This window comes from Salvelinus namaycush, chromosome 2, assembly GCF_016432855.1.
Source record: "Salvelinus namaycush isolate Seneca chromosome 2, SaNama_1.0, whole genome shotgun sequence".
Lineage (NCBI taxonomy): Eukaryota > Metazoa > Chordata > Actinopteri > Salmoniformes > Salmonidae > Salvelinus > Salvelinus namaycush.
Genome location: NC_052308.1, coordinates 69,801,026 through 69,819,433, shown reverse-complemented (window position 1 = coordinate 69,819,433; position 18,408 = coordinate 69,801,026). Strand labels below are relative to the sequence as shown.

At 43.6% G+C, this 18,408-nt stretch overlaps 1 protein-coding gene across 1 annotated transcript in view; it reads right to left on the bottom strand.

Annotated features, from left to right (window-relative positions):
- Window positions 1–18,408, bottom strand: part of LOC120023152 (sodium/potassium/calcium exchanger 3-like) — a 61,076-nt gene that overhangs the window by 2,806 nt on the left and 39,862 nt on the right. The window contains exons 4-11 of the mRNA XM_038967156.1: window positions 13,966–14,112; window positions 9,577–9,651; window positions 8,554–8,638; window positions 7,773–7,876; window positions 5,828–5,902; window positions 2,228–2,253; window positions 1,945–1,998; window positions 1,586–1,719 (exon numbers count right to left, since the gene is read on the bottom strand). Coding sequence (XP_038823084.1) covers window positions 1,586–1,719; window positions 1,945–1,998; window positions 2,228–2,253; window positions 5,828–5,902; window positions 7,773–7,876; window positions 8,554–8,638; window positions 9,577–9,651; window positions 13,966–14,112 — 700 coding nt within the window. The remainder of the gene's footprint in view (window positions 1–1,585; window positions 1,720–1,944; window positions 1,999–2,227; window positions 2,254–5,827; window positions 5,903–7,772; window positions 7,877–8,553; window positions 8,639–9,576; window positions 9,652–13,965; window positions 14,113–18,408) is intronic.

The window sequence follows — 18,408 nt, the reverse complement described above, 5'->3', positions numbered from 1 at the left end:
CGTTCCCAATGTAAGCTGCCTATTTCTCAGGTCCAGATGCTAGAATATGCATAACATTGACAGAGTAGGATAGAAAACACTCTAAAGTTTCCAAAACTGTCAAAATATTGTCTGTGAGTATTACAGAACTGAATTTGCAGGAATCCAACCCGGAAGTGCCTCTTATTTTGAAATATCATTGTTCCATTGCCTGCCTTTCGTCCATTTAGAGGGATATCAACCAGATTCCTTTTCCTATGGCTTCCTCAGGGTGTGAACAGTCTTTAGACATAGTTTCAAGCTTTTATTCTGAAAAATTAGCGAGATTTATCAAATCGCGTCTGTGGATAGCTGAATGTCCTTCCATTAGTTCATGCGCGCGAAAGTTGTAGCTCAACATTTTCTTTATCTCTGTTATTGAATAGTTTACCGTCCGGTTGAAATATTATCGATTATTTATGTTAAAAACAACCTGAGGATTGATTATTAAAAACGTTTGACATGTTTCTACGAACTTTACGGATACTATTTGGAATTTTCGTCAACCCTTGATGACCTGCCTAAGGCTGTGGAATACTGAACATAACGCGCCAAACAAATGGAGGTTTTTTGATATAAAAATAATCTTTATCGAACAAAAGGAACATTTATTGTGTAACTGGGAGTCTCGTGAGTGCAAACATCCAAAGATCATCAAAGGTAAGCGATTCATTTTATTGCTGTTCTGACTTTCGTGACCAATCTACATTGCTGCTAGGTGTTTGTAATGTTTTGTCTAGTGATCGATAAACTCACACAAACGCTTGGATTGCTTTCGCTGTAAAGCATATTTTCAAAATCTGACACGACAGGTGGATTAACAACAAGCTAAGCTGTGTTTTGCTATATTGCACTTGTGATTTCATGAATATAAATATTTTTTGCAAATTTGTTTTGAATTTGGCGCTCTGCAATTCAGCGGTTGTTGATGAAAATGATCCCGCTAAAGGGATCCGTGCGTCAAGAAGTTTTAAAGGGATTCTTCAGGATTTGGGCAATGAAGCACTTTATCGACACTTTATTCAGAGTCAGATGAACTGTGTCCAGTATGAAAGAAGTTGGAGGTAGTTTCACGAGCCAATGCTAACTAGCGTTAGTGCAATGAGCTAACAGTAGTTAGCAACTTCCTTCAAACTGGACAGAGACATAAAAATGGTATCCATGAATTCACCTGACTCAGGGGAAGTAGATAAAGGGCCTCGCCAAAATCTCGAAGTAACTGAAACTGAGATTCTACAATAGTTCCTTTTCAGTGGAACCACCACAACTATCAAAATAATAATAATAATTTTGAGGTAAACTGTATTTCTCTGTATTGTACCACAGAAGGTCACAGTTTATTTGGATAGTTCAGATACTCATACCATCAACAAACTATCTGTTGATAAGCAGCCGCTTGCTAAGGTTAGGGTTAGGGTTAGAATAAGAGTTAGGGTAAAGGGTTAAGGTTAGTAGATAGTTAGTTGAACAGTTAGTGATAGTCTGTAGATGTACTATCCAAATAAAGTGTTGCCCCACAGAAGCCGGATAATGTGATGTCATATCTGTGTGCCACCAGGGTAGGTACCTTTCTTGAGCAGGACGGCGGTGGCGTCACAGGTGACATTGTCCTCCAGGTCAGTGCTGCCCGTCAGACCGTTGGCCAGACTCACGGAGCTCTTCTTCCGCCGGTCAAAGTAGCGCCTCGCTCTGCCGTTAAACCTACACACACAAGTGATGAAAACTCAGCTCAGAGACAATGAGAATTGAGTAGAAAGTATACAAGAGTTTACAGAAGTATGCAGACTTTCCTGTGAGTAAACAGTGTAATACACTAGCCTCTGACTGTACAGTATCTAAATGACTGAATAGCTCTTGGTCCAGATGGGAATTGTGTGTGTTCCTGGTGTGTGATGATGTGACCTGCCAGATGATGCTCATACTTACTTCATGATTAGAATGTAGAAGAGGTACATCACGTTCAGGACTAGAGACTCCCACCTTGAATACAATATAGAATAGAATGAATCCAACTTTATTGTCCATGCGAACAACGGAAGTGTGTCTTCCGCTCTGTTGGCAGAGCAGCCCCCCCCCCCCCCACCCCCAGCACACATCACACATACAGTTAAGACGAGCAGGGGAGAATCTATTCAAAATACACCAGCGGAGAGACTTATCAACTGATTATCAACAAACTGAATATCAAGAGAAACACATTTTTACATACCATGTAACCTCCCCGTCGTAGATAAACTGTGAGGAGAAAAAGAGGGATTGATAATATTTAGGTAAAGGGAGAGAGGTAATAACACAATCTCCCTGCATTTCCAGTGCTGATTATTAAAGCAATGCTATGTCTATCTTGACCACCAGAGGGTATGCCAACTCCAGAACTTTCCTCCATGACAGAACCAGGACAAATAGACCTGTTATTCAACATCTGATTCATTACAGTCTAACTTAGCCAATGTCAAGTGGAAAAATACAGTACTTCTCTTTCTGCAATGACTCGTGTGGATGTATGTGCTGTGCCATTATGCTTCATGCTAAAAGGCTAACATATACCCAGAACTGAAGATTATCCAGTGAGTCATTGGCATTTCATACTACTATTATCCAGTCTGTAGAGTCAAAGGCATGTTATAATTCCAGGTTGGCATTTATTGTCATGAATCTTGCCCTGGAGGCAGCTATGCAGAGTGGTCACTAGCTGGCACAGTCACAAAGTCATAAAATCTGATTTTAAACCTAACCCTAACCACATTGCTAATCCCTAACCTTAAATTAAGACCCTCTCATTGTACTGTAAAATAAATTGAACACCCTCCCCCCTCATAGAATTAACTCAAAATAATGTGTACAACCAAAGATAACAATAACTGTAGCGGCCGTGTGTTTATAAACCTGGATATCGACTTTGCCACTTAAGCTTTTGTGGCACAGTCAATGCCATGCAGGGCTACGGGCCAGAAGGTTGAGGGTTCGCCGACCACCATAGACGAGCTCACTCTCCCTGCTTGTTTCATTACACCACGATCAGAGATGGCTGCAGACAATGATCAGCTAAAGGGAAATCAGATTTTCAACATTTTTATGCCATATTTATAATTAAATAAATACAGTTGAAGTCGGAAGTTTACATACACTTAGGTTGGTGTCATTAAAACTTGTTTTTCCACCACTCCACAAATTTCTTGTTAGCAAACTATAGTTATGGCAAGCCGGTTAGGACATCTACTTTGTGCATGACACAAGTCATTTTTCCAACAATTGTTTACAGACAGATTATTTCACTTAGAATTCACTGTATCACAATTTCAGTGGATCAGAAGTTAACATACACTAAATTGACTGTGCCTTTAAACAGCTTGGGAAATTCCAGAAAACGATGTCATGGCTTTAGAAGCTTCTGATAGGCTAATTGACATCATTTGAGTCAATTGGAGGTGTACCTTTTAATGTATTTCAATGCTTGACATCATGGGAAAATCAAAAGAAATCAGCCAAGACCAAGACAAATTGTAAACCTCCACAAGTCTGGTTCATCCTTGGGAGCAATTTCCAAACACCTGAAGGTACCACGTTCATCTGAACAAACAATAGTACGCAAGTATAAACACCACGGGACCAAGCAGACGTCATACCGCTCAGGAAGGAGACGCCTTCTGTCTCCTAGAGATGAACGTAAAAAGTAGCCCTTCCACAAGCTTCCCACAATAAGTTCGGGTGAATTTTGGTCCATTCCGCCTGACAAAGCTGGTGTAACTGAGTCAGGTTTGTAGGCCTCATTGCTCGCACACGCTTTTTCAGTTCTGCCCACAAATGTTCTATAGGATTGAGGTCAGGGCTTTGTGATGGCCACTCCAATACCTTGACTTTGTTGTCCTAAAGCCATTTTGCCACAACTTTGAAAAACAAGTTTTAATGACTCCAACCCAAGTGTATGTAAACTTCCGACTTCAACTGTATATACACAAATATTTTTTAAAGTGAGCGGGATTGCACAATAAAGTCGGGGACTTATTTCCATTATGGTCCCTATTTTTACATAAATACATATACAATTAAATAGATAGAGACGAAAAATGATCAACCTCCAGATTAGTATGAGGGGGGAGTTTAAGTACAATTCTTACAAGCTTGTTTGGCTGTTAGCTTATTCTTTAGATGTTTGGGGCTGCTGGTGAACCATGATGTGCAGGCATAATCAAAGTGACACTGGACTAGCGAACATCTGTACAGCCATAGCCTGCCTCACTGGCCTACTGTAACATGTATTCTCCCTGTCCATATCCCTGCACCATGCAGTGGGTGTCTGTAGCTAGGTTTCCATCCAATTGGTGACAGATTTTCATGCAAATATTCTAAAATATTCATAAAAACAATACACCATTTCAGTTTCCTTTGGGAAAATTTGGCGCCGGACAACATGACAGAGAAGATTTTCAGATCCGACCTGGCGCCGTCAGCGCCATCAATAAACAAGGAATGTTGGCCAAAAAAAACAGCAATAACAAATGACAAAAAACACTATTCCTCGTGTTTCGATGTGCAGCTTATGCAAAACTTTAGAGCCTATTTATTTATTGGTTTTTAGGCTAATTCCTAAAAGAATAATTGTCCACCTCATGGTCAGAGATTTGAGCTCAAAATGTATCAGGGCATTGCATGCATAGGCCTTTAGACTTAGGTGTCCACTGTATGATATAAATACCTTAATAAATAAATATATATAGCCTATATAAAGGAAGAGAAGCTTAGGCCTAGACCCAGAGAGATAGAGATATGCCGTAGCCTGCATTTCTTCATGTCAGATGACTACTGCGTCTGCTATTCAGATATAGGCGTACAGAAGGGGGCTAATTCGTACATTTTAGATCAGACTATTAGATAAGCATTAGATTATAGGAGAAACTCTGGTAGGCCTGAAACAGACTTCCTCAGCTCAAGTCAGTTAGTAGTGATGTGGCACACTGCCTTCATATCATAGGCCGGCAGTAGCTAAAGCTTAATAATAGCCACACCAAACCTTCACAAATGCTTTTAAACTTTATTAGGTTAATGTCAAAAGTACCTCAAGCCATTGTTTATAGGGAAAATACGAGCAGAAGAGGGAATGTAAACCAGGGGGAAAAAAACACTACCCTCCGAAAAGTTAAATGATTTTGGACCACCCATCCCCCCGGTAAATGTCCATCTGTCCCTAGCGGACATCGCTCAGTTCTGCCTCCAGGGCAAAATTCATGACAAAAAACGTCAACCTGCATTATAATAATACCGTGTATGGAGGGTCAGTTCAGTGCAGTTGTCGTTTATCTATGTCAGTCAGACCCAGTGTTCTGTTTAATTGGGAGGAGTGATGCGTGATGAGTCTGTCTGCACATCAGAGCAGGGTTCTCAGACAGACTGGTCCAGCTGATGTTCTGTCTCGAGCTAAACTCTCTCTATCAAACAGACTGGTCCAGCTGATGTTCTGTCTCGAGCAAAACTCTCTCTATCAGACAGCCTGGTCCAGCTGATGTTCTGTCTCGAGCTAAACTCTCTCTATCAGACAGACTGGTCCAGCTGATGTTCTGTCTCTATCTGCCTCTCTCTCTCTCTTGTCTTTACCCGTCTGTATGTCTATCTCTCTCTCTCTCTCGCTCTCTCTCTCTCTCTCTCTCTCGCTCTTTCTTCCTCTTCCTCTCTCTGTCTCTTTCTCTCTCTCGCTCTTTGTAACGCAGGGAGAACTCAGGTGTTGGCACGCTGCTTGTGTGTGTATCCGTGCATGTGTGTGTGTGTGTGTGTGTGTGTGTGCGCGCGTGTGTGTGTGTGTTTGGCCACTTACTGCAATGAGGGCTGCGATAGAGAGCGTGTAGTAGGCGGAGTCTCTGAGTAGTGTCCAATGGGAGAGCTTCACAGCCTAGAGACAGATGGAGAGAAGACAAACAGGACACAAACAAAAGACACAGCATTATCACACTGATTAACTGCAGTCAAGCATACCCTCATGATAGCGCTTTATATTGCCGGCGGTTCGGCGCAACAATAACGATTATAGCTCCAGCTCCCTCACAAGCATATCGAGATACACGAAGAGCTCTTGAGTTGACCTGAATAGATCCCGCTACTTACAAAGGACAAGCAGGCAGTGCTCACCTACTCCAAAAAGGTGTCGGTGTATTCATTGATTTTACATAATGATATGCAGCACAGGCAGCCTACCACACAGTGACTAATGCGTTATAGAGCCTGTATTTAGCATGCAAATCAACCCACACACACTACTACAGTGAAACACATATCTTCCTTAGAGAAACACAGTCAAGCCCTAGCCTGGTCCCAGATCTGTTTGTGCTGTAGAGAAAACTCCTACAGTCATGTCCCGCTAGACAGCACCAACAGATCTCGGATCAGGCTATCCAAACTGTAAAGCACATCATGTCTTCCTATGAGAAACACGTAGCCAAAGTCTGGTCCCAGATCTGTTTTTGCTGTATAGCCAGAATAGACCGTACGAGCTAGCAAGATGGTACAAACTGATCTCTACTAGATCAACAATAGTGAGGAGTATTAAGATGACTTTACAGTAATACACTATTTCCTGGCAGTATTAAGATGACTTTACAGTAAATACACTGTTTCCTGGCAGTATTAAGATGACTTTACAGTAACACACTGTATTCCTGGCAGTATTAAGATGACTTTACAGTAATACACTGTTTCCAGGCAGTAGGCCTTTACTTCCTTACATAATGGACAATCTGAGATCAAATCACTATGGCTGCACCCTATCATGTAAATGTTATGTCATCAGGGAATATATCATGTTGGATTCAGGCTTGGCACGGCATGGTGCAGGGATCTGGACAGGGAGAAAACATATTACAGTAGGCCAGTGTAAGGCAGGCTACAGATGTGATACCGTAACTGTGGTCAGTTCATAATCATTATATATGGTGTACTGTACGTGCAAATGTACATGTACTCACTTTGTACACAGTATGGAGAACACATGTTGTTGTTATGGATATTCTTGGACAATAGATATGGACAATAGATATGGACACTGTATGTAGCCTACATTAGGTCCAAGAGGCTTCTTATCTCTTACTTAAAAAATAAAAAATAAATAGTATTTTCTTAAAACTGCATTGTTGGTTAAGGTCTCGTAAGTAAGCATTTCACTGTGAGGTTGTTGTATTCGGAGCATGTGACAAATACAATTTGATTCGATTTAAATGTATATCTATAAATCTGTATTCTGTAGATATACAGTGGGGAGAACAAGTATTTGATACACTGCCGATTTTGCAGGTTTTCCTACTTACAAAGCATGTAGAGGTCTGTCATTTTTATCATAGGTACACTTCAACTGTGAGAGACGGAATCTAAAACAAAAATCCAGAAAATCACATTGTATGATTTCTAAGTAATTAATTAACAGAAACCTTTGTTTGCAATTACAGAGATCATACGTTTCCTGTAGTTCTTGACCAGGTTTGCACACACTGCAGCAGGGATTTTGGCCCACTCCTCCATACAGACCTTCTCCAGATCCTTCAGGTTTCGGGCCACACACTTTTTATCATAGTGTACCTACGATAAAAATTACAGACCTCTACATGCTTTGTAAGTAGGAAAACCTGCAAAATCAGCAGTGTATCAAATACTTGTTCTCCCCACTGTATGTATGTGATGTGCTGTACTGAGATATACAAGCAAGTCAAAATACCAAGAACTCATTCAGGATCCACGGTTTTCTAATATGATATAACAGTTTGACATGATACCTGGCCAGCAAAGATTCCACACACTCCGATGATGCAGAGGATGTTGAAGACTGCTGACCCCACAATGGTCCCCACACCCACATCTCCTTTAGTGATGAAGACCCCTGCGGCGAGGACACACATGTACACGCAGTATGACACGGCACTTTGTCCTTGTGTAACATGCAGTCTACTCCGACAGATTCTGACGTCTCTAGTCTTAGCGGTGCTGTGTGTGTGTGTGTGTGTGTGTGTGTGTGTGTGTGTGTGTGTGTGTGTGTGTGTGTGTGTGTGTGTGTGTGTGTGTGTGTCGAGTGTGTGTGTGTGGAGTGGCCCAGGATGACTGGATGTGATACATTGACAATGGGATCAAACAACTGCCCCCCGGCCGTCACAACACATATAAACAGCTCGGCCACGTCAAAGGGTTCAACCAACTACAGAGTCTTGTTCTAAAAACCTTCTCTGTTTACAGTGAGTACAACAGTCTGCTTCTAATCTACAGTGTTATCAAAAGCGCCAATCTAAAATACTGACGTCAGCGCATTGCTTCTCATCAATGTTCATTTACACTCTATTAATTGGATTAACATGTAATATGTTGTTAATCCCTATACAGGTTCCTCTTCTACTGGGTTGTGTGTGTGTGTGTGTGTGTGTGTGTGTGTGTGTGTGTGTGTGTGTGTGTGTGTGTGTGTGTGTGTGTGTGTGTGTGTGTGTGTGTGTGTGTGTGTGTGTGTGTGTGTGTGTGTGTGTGTGTAAGAATGTGTATTGCATGTGTGTGTGTGTGTGTTTGTGTTACCTATGACAGAGGTGAAGAGTTCAGGGGCGGAGCTTCCAGCGGCCATAAAGGTTGCCCCTGCTACATCCTCACTGAGATGAAGACGCTAGAGAGAGAGAGAAGAAAAGAGAGAGAGAAAGAGAATGAGAGGGAGAGAGAGAGAAGAAAAGAGAGAGAAAGAGAGAATGAGAATGAGAGGGAGAGAGATAGAAGAAAAGAGAGAGAGAAAGAGAGAATGAGAATGAGAGGGAGAGAGATAGAAGAAAAGAGAGAGAGAAAGAGAATGAGAGGGAGAGAGAGAGAAGAAAAGAGAGAGAAAGAGAGAATGAGATTGAGAGGGAGAGAGATAGAAGAAAAGAGAGAGAGAAAGAGAGAATGAGAATGAGAGGGAGAGAGATAGAAGAAAAGAGAGAGAAGAAAAGAGAGAAAGAGAATGAGAGAGAGAGAGAGAGAAGAAAAGAGAGAGAGAGAGAGAGAGAATGAGAGGGAGAGAGTTAGAAAGAGAACGAGGGGGAGATAGAGAGAGAGAAGAAAAGAGAGAGAGAAAGAGAATGAGAGGGAGAGAGAGAGAAGAAACGAGAGAAAGAGAAAGAGAGGGAGAGGGAGAGAGTTAGAAAGAGAACGAGGGGGAGATAGAGAGAGAAGAAAAGAGAGAGAGAAAGAGAATGAGAGGGAGAGAGAGAAGAAACGAGAGAAAGAGAAAGAGAGGGATAGCGAGAGAGAGAGATAAAGAGAAAGAACGAGAAGCTTCACAGTATATCAGTGTTAACACTGTAATAAGATGGAAGTGGCACGGGATCCAACATGTCATTGAGAAGAATACCACAGCCTAACCCTTGACCCTGAACTGAACTGCGACCCTAACACACAGAAGGACAAACAGCAACATAAGCACATCTTATCCACATCTTGTTAATCTGCATCCCAAATGGCACCCTATTCCCTATATAGTGCACTACCTTTGACCAGGGCCCATAGGTTAGTAAACTACATATGGAATAGGCTGCCTTTTGGGATGCAGACTCTGTCTTTGTCCATACATACCTCACATATCTTCTCCAGCGAAGGGACAAAGTAATCGTCACAAACCAAGGCCAGGGCAATGAACATATACATGGCCTGAAAGGAAATAGACACAGAGAGGAAAGAAAACAGGGGGGGGGGTGTTCATTGAGTAATAATTGGGGTGGACAATTTCCTATTCTTCTTGACTTTTGTATCTATTCCCACTGCATTTCCATCTGAACATTCTGTAATATTGCGTAACATTCTGTAAACAGTATACTCTCCTGAACAGACCCGAGTAAATATGTTAGAGACACATGGATGGAAACCACCATCTGAATTTCATAAGAACACACTGTAGATGACGTGTCAGTGATATTGGACTAAACATGGCTTTATACATGGTGATGGCTAGCCAACAACCTAACTGCAAATCCCGCCAAATCATAATATCCAAATCTGGTTTACTATAATACAAAAATCACTGGTACACTAATATCCTTCAAAACAAAAAGACACAGAATTAGTTTACCCCCACAGCCACACAGAGGGAGAGGGAGAGGGAGAGGGAGAGAGAGAGAGAGAGAGAGAGAGAGAGAGAGAGAGAGAGAGAGAGAGAGAGAGAGAGAGAGAGAGAGAGAGAGAGAGAGAGAGAGAGAGAGAGAGAGAGAAAGAAGAAGAGAGAAAGAAAAAGAGAAAGAGGGAGCAAGAGGGGAGAAAGAGAGAGAGAGAGGTAATACAGGAGAGAGGGAAAGAGAGCAAAAGAGAGAAACAGACAGGCAGAGAGGGAAAGAGAGCAAAAGAGAGAAACAGACAGGCAGAGAGGGAAAGAGAGCAAAAGAGAGAAACAGACAGGCAGAGAGGGAAAGAGATCATAGACACCCCACCGTGGTTGTATAGAAACACAGGTAAAGTAAACCCTTCTACGTCATAGTGCCATTAGCCTCTGTCTCCATCAATGGGCCTGACCAGGTAGGAGGGGTGGGGTGGATTCATGAATTTGGTGAATCAGGGGACAGAGGTAAAGTACAATCCCTGTTAGAGATTTGAATCTGGGTGTGGAATCACATGGGGCTGAGAGGTTAGAGACAACAACAGATGGCAGCTAACAGAGTTGTAATACTGTGAAAGTATAGCAGCCGTCTCTCTCTCTATCCAGCTATGAAGTCCTGTTATGACTGGGCAGGGTGTGTTTGTGTGTGTGTGTGTATGTGGGTGGGTGTGTTTTTAGACACAGCATCGTCTCTGTGTTGTCTCTGTTTTTAGACACAGCATCGTCTCTGTGTTGTCTCTGTTTTTAGACACAGCATCGTCTCTGTGTTGTCTCTGTTTTTAGACACAGCATCGTCTCTGTGTTGTCTCTGTTTTTAGACACAGCATCGTCTCTGTGTTGTCTCTGTTTTTAGACACAGCATCGTCTCTGTTTTTAGACACAGCATCGTCTCTGTGTTGTCTCTGTTTTACGACACTGTTGCCATTGCCGGTTGGTTGAGTAAGAGTTTTTGATTGGTTGAGTTTTTTGGGGGGGGAACAAGGGAATTCCAAGAAATGACATGATGTTTTGACAGCGGACTAGTCCTCTCATGCTTACATGAGTGAATGGGGTCATCAAGGCATAATAGCGGTTTTGGAGGGAGAGCGATACAGTGCCTTCAGAAAGTATTCATACCCATTGACGTATTACACATTTTGTTGTGCTACAGCAACAAATTATAATCTTCACCCATCTACACAGTTCATTTTTTGTTGTTAGAATTTTGAAAATGTATTGAAAATGAAATACAGAAATATCTCATTTACATAAGTATTCACACCCCTGAATCATTACATGTTAGAATCACCGTTGGCAGCCTTTACAGCTGTGAGTCTTTCTGGGTAAGTCTCTAAGAGCTTTCCACACCTGGATTGTACAATATTTTTTTAAACATTATTCTTTGAAATATTCTTCAAGCTCTGTCAAGTCGGTTGTTGATCATTGCTAGACAGCCATTTTCAAGTCTTGTCATAGATTTTCAAGCCGATTTAAGTCGTAACTGTAACTAGGCCACTAGTTGGGGTTGAATCTGTGTCTAAAATTCACTGCTCGACTGAGGGACCTTACAGATAACTGTATGCCATTAGGCACACTGGCTGAATGGAAATGGTACATGTGCTCTATTCCCCTCATACTTGTTCCTCTCCTTCCCTTCATCTACCCATCCTCTGTATCACCTCTATCTTCGCCACCTCCACATCCCTGCTACCTCTGTAGTCTACACCTCAGTTGAACCCTCTGCCCTTACACACCTCCACACATCCTGCCTGCTCACCCTACCTTTAACACCCAGCCTACAGAAATGCCCAGCCTTCCGCTTCATCCTCCCACCACACACACCATTACAAACATACACATTCCCCAACTCTACCTACTCAACTAGCACTGGCCTCCATCCAGAACTAGTCCACTATATTAAATGGAAGTTCTCCACACTCACTCACTCACACTACTCACTCACTCACTCACTCACTCACTCACTCACTCACTCACTCACTCACTCACTCACTCACTCACTCACTCACTCACTCACTCACTCACTCACTCCTCACTCACTCACTCACTCACTCACTCACTCACTCACTCACTCACTCACTCACTCACTCACTCACTCACTCACTCACTCACTCACTCACTCACTCACTCTGCTCAGAGTCTACACCTAAATCTGGTTGTAATTGGGTGTGTACTTCCAACCGGCAATAAATAAAATGCCGGCTGTGCTGACAGGACCCCAGCTAGAGTGGGGAGCACGCACACACACACACACACACACACACACACACACACACACACACACACACACACACACACACACACACACACACACACACACACACACACACACACACACAGACACACAGACACACACACACAGTTGGCAGGCCTCATTCGGTACCAGATGCTGTGTTCTGTTCTGTTCTGTTCCTCCAAGCGGGGTAGTTTGGACTCGGGGGCCATTTGTTTAGCCTTGGACGGCGGCCCGCTAACAATTATCCCATGGTTCGCACTATGCACAAACACCCAGCCAGCCGAGAAATACAGGGAACTGACTGAGAAGTTGTTAGTTTTCCACTGTGTTGTGATTTTTTTTTAATGGGAACTTAAAATAGTTTATTGAGGTGTTGTGAATGTGAAAGGTTGATTAAAGACACACACAGAGACATGGGAAAGGGGATACCTAGTGGAAATGGGGATACCTAGTGGGAAAGGGGATACCTAGTGTTAAAGGGGATACCTAGTGGAAAAGGGAACACCTAGTGGAAAAGGGGATACCTAGTGGAAAAGGGGATACCTAGTGTTAAAGGGGATACCTAGTGGAAAAGGGAACACCTAGTGTTAAAGGGGATACCTAGTGGAAAAGGGAACACCTAGTGGAAAAGGGGATACCTAGTGGGAAAGGGGATACCTAGTGGAAAAGGGAACACCTAGTGGAAAAGGGGATACCTAGTGGGAAAGGGGATACCTAGTGTTAAAGGGGATACCTAGTGGAAAAGGGAACACCTAGTGTTAAAGGGGATACCTAGTGGAAAAGGGGATACCTAGTGGAAAAGGGGATACCTAGTGTTAAAGGGGATACCTAGTGGAAAAGGGAACACCTAGTGGAAAAGGGGATACCTAGTGTTAAAGGGGATACCTAGTGGAAAAGGGAACACCTAGTGGAAAAGGGGATACCTAGTGGAAAAGGGGATGCCTAGTGTTAAAGGGGATACCTAGTGGAAAAGGGAACACCTAGTGGAAAAGGGGATACCTAGTGTTAAAGGGGATACCTAGTGGAAAAGGGAACACCTAGTGGAAAAGGGGATACCTAGTGTTAAAGGGGATACCTAGTGGAAAAGGGGATACCTAGTGTTAAAGGGGATACCTAGTGGAAAAGGGAACACCTAGTGGAAAAGGGGATACCTAGTGTTAAAGGGGATACCTAGTGGAAAAGGGAACACCTAGTGGAAAAGGGGATACCTAGTGTTAAAGGGGATACCTAGTGGAAAAGGGGATGCTTAGTTGCACAACTGAATGCATTCAATCAAAATGTGTCTTCTGCATTTAACCCAACGCGTCTGAATCAGAGAGGTGTGGGGAGCTGCCTTAATCAGCATCCAGTTGTTGTTGGGGGTCAACTGCCTTGCTCAAGAGCAGAAAGGCAGATTTTTCTTTGCAACCTTTCGGTTACCGGCCCAACACTCTTAACCGCCAGGCCACCTGCCACCCCCCCGGGACACCTACAAGTTGACAGACAGACAGACAGACAGACAGACAGACAGACAGACAGACAGACAGACAGACAGACAGACAGACAGACAGACAGACAGACAGACAGACAGACAGACAGACAGACAGACAGACAGACAGACAGACAGACAGAGTGAGATCAAAGTGAAGAAGACTGAACTCACACACAGGACGTGTAGGGCCACAGCTCCTTCTGTCCTCTCCCTGTGGGTAAACAGATCTGTAGGGAACTCGTGCAAAGCTGGAAGAGACAGAGATTTCGGGTTACACAAGCAAGAGATTGTGTGTGTGTGTGTGTTCTGACGTCTGTCCTATGAGGTCAATGCTACTAGCAAGCTAATGGAGAACACAGAACTCATATGAACTGACAAGGGCTGGCCCTGCAGCACCTTGCCTAAAGGTGTATTTGTGTGTGTTTGTGTGTGTGTATGCCTGTGTCCATCCATCTGTGAGTGTGTGTCTGTATGACAGTCCTGCAGCATCCTGCCAAGGATTGTGTGTGTGTGTGTGTGAGTGTGTGTGTGTGAGTGTGAGTGTGAGTGTGAGTGTGAGTGTGAGTGTGTGTGTGTGTGTGTGTGTGTGTGTGTGTGTGTGTGTGTGTGTGTGTGTGTGTGTGTGTGTGAGTGTGAGTGTGAGTGTGTGTGTGTGTGTGCGTGCACGCCTCCTCTGAGAACTGAAAGACCCACCAGAGGAGAAGAGAAAAAGAGATGGAAAAAGTGAGAGCGAAGAAGAGGACAAAGAGAGGGCAGAGAGGAGAGAGAGAGAGTAAAAATAGAGCTCAGGATTAGGATATGTAGGGTGAGGAGGAGAGAGGGATGGGGAAGAGAGAGAGAGGAGAGGGGGATGAGGAGAGGGGGAAATTATGCATGAAAAGAGAGTTGGGCTACAAGGGGAAAGGGTACAAGAAGCACAAAAAGCTATCACTCCTTATTGTGCATAAAAATGTGTGTAAGAGAGAGAAAGAGAGAGGGGAAAAGAGAGAGGGGAAAAGAGAGAGGGGGAAAGAGAGGGGAAAAGAGAGAGGGGAAAGAGAGAGGGGGAAAGAGAGGGGAAAAGAGAGAGGAGAAAGAGAGAGGGGAAAGAGAGAGAGGGGAAAGAGAGAGGGGGACAGAGAGAGGGGAAAAGAGAGAGGGAGAAAGAGAGAGTAAGAAAAAGTGAGAGAAAAATAAGAGATAGAAAGAAAAAGAGCTTAAATACCTATGTTATCCTCTCACTCCACACTTCCTTCCTTCCCTCTCCCTCCATTCATTCATTCTCCATCCCTCTCCCTCCATTCATTCATTTTCCTTCCTTCTCCCTCCATTCATTCATTCTCCTTCTCTCTCCCTCCATTCATTCATTCTCCATCCCTCTCCCTCCATTCATTCATTCTCCTTCCTTCTCCCTCCATTCTTTCATTCTCCTTCTCTCTCCCTCCATTCATTCATTCTCCATCCCTCTCCCTCCATTCATTCATTCTCCTTCCCTCTCCCTCCCTTCATTCACTCTCCTTCTCTCTCTCTCCCTTCATTCATTCATTCTCCTTCCCTCTCCCTCCCTTCATTCATTCTCCTTCTCTCTCCCTCCATTCATTCATTCTCCATCCCTTTCCCTCCATTCATTCATTCTCCTTCTCTCTCCCTCCATTCATTCATTCTCCTTCCCTCTCCCTCCATTCATTCATTCTCCTTCCCTCTCCCTCCCTTCATTCATTCTCCTTCTCTCTCCCTCCATTCATTCATTCTCCTTCCCTCTCCCTCCATTCATTCATTCTCCTTCCCTCTCCCTCCCTTCATTCATTCTCCTTCCCTCTCCCTCCCTTCATTCTCCTTCCCTCTCCCTCCATTCATTCATTCTCCTTCCCTCTCCCTCCATTCATTCATTCATTCTCCTTCCCTCTCCCTCCATTCATTCATTCATTCTCCTTCCCTCTCCCTCCATTCATTCATTATCCTTCCCTCTCCCTCCATTCATTCATTCTCCTTCCCTCTCCGTCCATTCATTCATTCTCCTTCCCTCTCCCTCCCTTCATTCATTATCCTTCCCTCTCCCTCCATTCATTCATTCTCCTTCCCTCTCCCTCCATTCATTCATTCTCCTTCCCTCTCCCTCCATTCATTCATTCTCCTTCTCTCTCCCTCCATTCATTCATTCTCCTTCCTTCTCCCTCCATTCATTCATTCTCCTTCTCTCTCCCTCCATTCATTCATTCTCCTTCCCTCTCCCTCCATTCATTCATTCTCCTCTCTCTCTCCCTCCATTCATTCATTCATTATCCTTCCCTCTCCCTCCATTCATTCATTCTCCTTCCCTCTCCCTCCATTCATTCATTCTCCTTCCCTCTCCCTCCATTCATTCATTCTCCTTCTCTCTCCCTCCATTCATTCATTCATTCTCCTTCCCTCTCCCTCCATTCATTCATTCATTCTCCTTCCCTCTCCCTCCATTCATTCATTCTCCTTCCCTCTCCCTCCATTCATTCTCCAGGCTCCTTTCTCCTCCTCTCTTCCTTTTCTCCCTTCATCATCCCACCTCGTCCACCAATCAACAGTCTATTCACCGCTAACATCTGCTCCGGATTTCACCACGTTTCCACTGGAAAGGCCAGCCAGACGGTCAACGTTGTGCTAGCTAGTAGCTATAGCTAGTAGCTAGCACAACCACTGCTTTCACCAATGCTAATAGCTGCCAATACAGTGATGCTATTCCAAATCAAATCAAAGTGTATTTGTCACATGCGCCAAATTTCGCCAACAGGTGTAGACCTTACAGTGAAATGCTTACTTACAAGCCCTAACCAACAGTGCAATTTCTAAGTAAAAAATAGGTATTAGGTGAACAATAGATAAGTAACGAAATAAAAACAACAGTAAAAAGACAGTGAAAAATAACAGTAGCAAGGCTATATACAGTAGCGAGGCTATGTACAGGCACCAGTTAGTCGGGCTAATTGAGGTAGTATGTACATGTAGATATGGTTGAAGTGACTATGCATATATGATAAACAGAGAGTAGCAGTAGCGTAAAAGAGGGCTTGGCGGGTGGTGGGTGGCGGGACACAATGCAGATAGTCCGGGTAGCCAATGTGCGGGGGCACCGGTTAGTCGGACTAATTGAGGTAGTATGTACTTGAAAGTATAGTTAAAGTGACTATGCATATATGATAAACAGAGAGTAGCAGCAGCAGCATAAAAGCGGGGTTGGGGGGGGACAATGCTAATAGTGCTAACTACTGCTAACTAAAATGCGATTTCACCACTTTTCACTGGAAAGGCCAGCCAGAGAGTTAGGCTAACTATATAGTGGTTAATACATCAATGTGATGCTATTGCTAACTTAAGCTAGCATTCTGTGTTTATTTGAACACGTTTCCACTGAAAAAGCCCAGCCAGGAAGCTAGCTACAGCAGCTGAATCCCAACACTCTAAAATGTATTTTCCTCCTCACCTGCATAAACTTAGTTCACCTCTTCCCAACCTTTCAGCTTCTACCATTCCCTGACTCATTCACACGCAAACTAACTCAACCTCTCAACACCTCCATGTTCCTGAGTGGACGCACTCTATTATTTTTTTCACACTCTCCTGCTGACCTGAGACATACTGTGCTGGCTCAGATGTTGTCCTTTCCAGCAACGACGGTGGAAGAGTAACCAGGCCAGCACAGTACAGCTCAGCGGTTGCTCAGCTCAGTAGTGTGAAAGGGGCCTAGTTCTCTGGTGACCCGTGTGCCGTACATTCTGTATGTGTTTGATTGAACACAGGTCTGTCCCTATGTTATATTAGGAAACCTGTCTAACACAACGCAGAGCTCACCGTAAAACAACACAGAACTCACAGTAAAACAACACAGAACTCACAGTAAAACAACACAGAACTCACCGTAAAACAACACAGAACTCACCGTAAAACAACACAGAACTCACAGTAAAACAACACAGAACTCACCGTAAAACAACACAGAACTCACAGTAAAACAACACAGAACTCACAGTAAAACAACACAGAACTCACAGTAAAACAACACAGAGAGTAGAGAGCAGGAGGAGCACGGACATCTCATGGTGTGTGTGTGTGTGTGTGTGTGTGTGTGTGTGTGTGTGTGTGTGTGTGTGTGTGTGTGTGTGTCGGCAGCTGGATGTGTTTAATTTTACAGCTACAAGTGCTACACGCACGGCCGCACACATATACACACACACACACACACACACACACACACACACACACACACACACACACACACACACACACACACACACACACACACACACACACACACACACACACACACACACACACACATACACACACACACACACATGCACACAGACCAAGACGCCTGCCCTGCCTACGCCTTTTCTGTTCTGTTTGCTGAGGAAAACACATTATTATGATGGGAAATAAACATTATAGAGAGGATGAAGGGATCTGCTCTAGGAACCAGGGAGAGAAATGGAGAGAGGAGAGAGAAAGAGAGAATGAGAGAAAGAGAGAGAGAGACAGACAGACAGAAAACAAAAGAAAAGGAAGAAAGAGAGAGAAGGTCTTCACAGACACAGAAGATAAAACCTTCTAATGACTGTTCAGATGAAGAAGAGTTGTTCATTCCTATTGTAGAATTCCCATAGG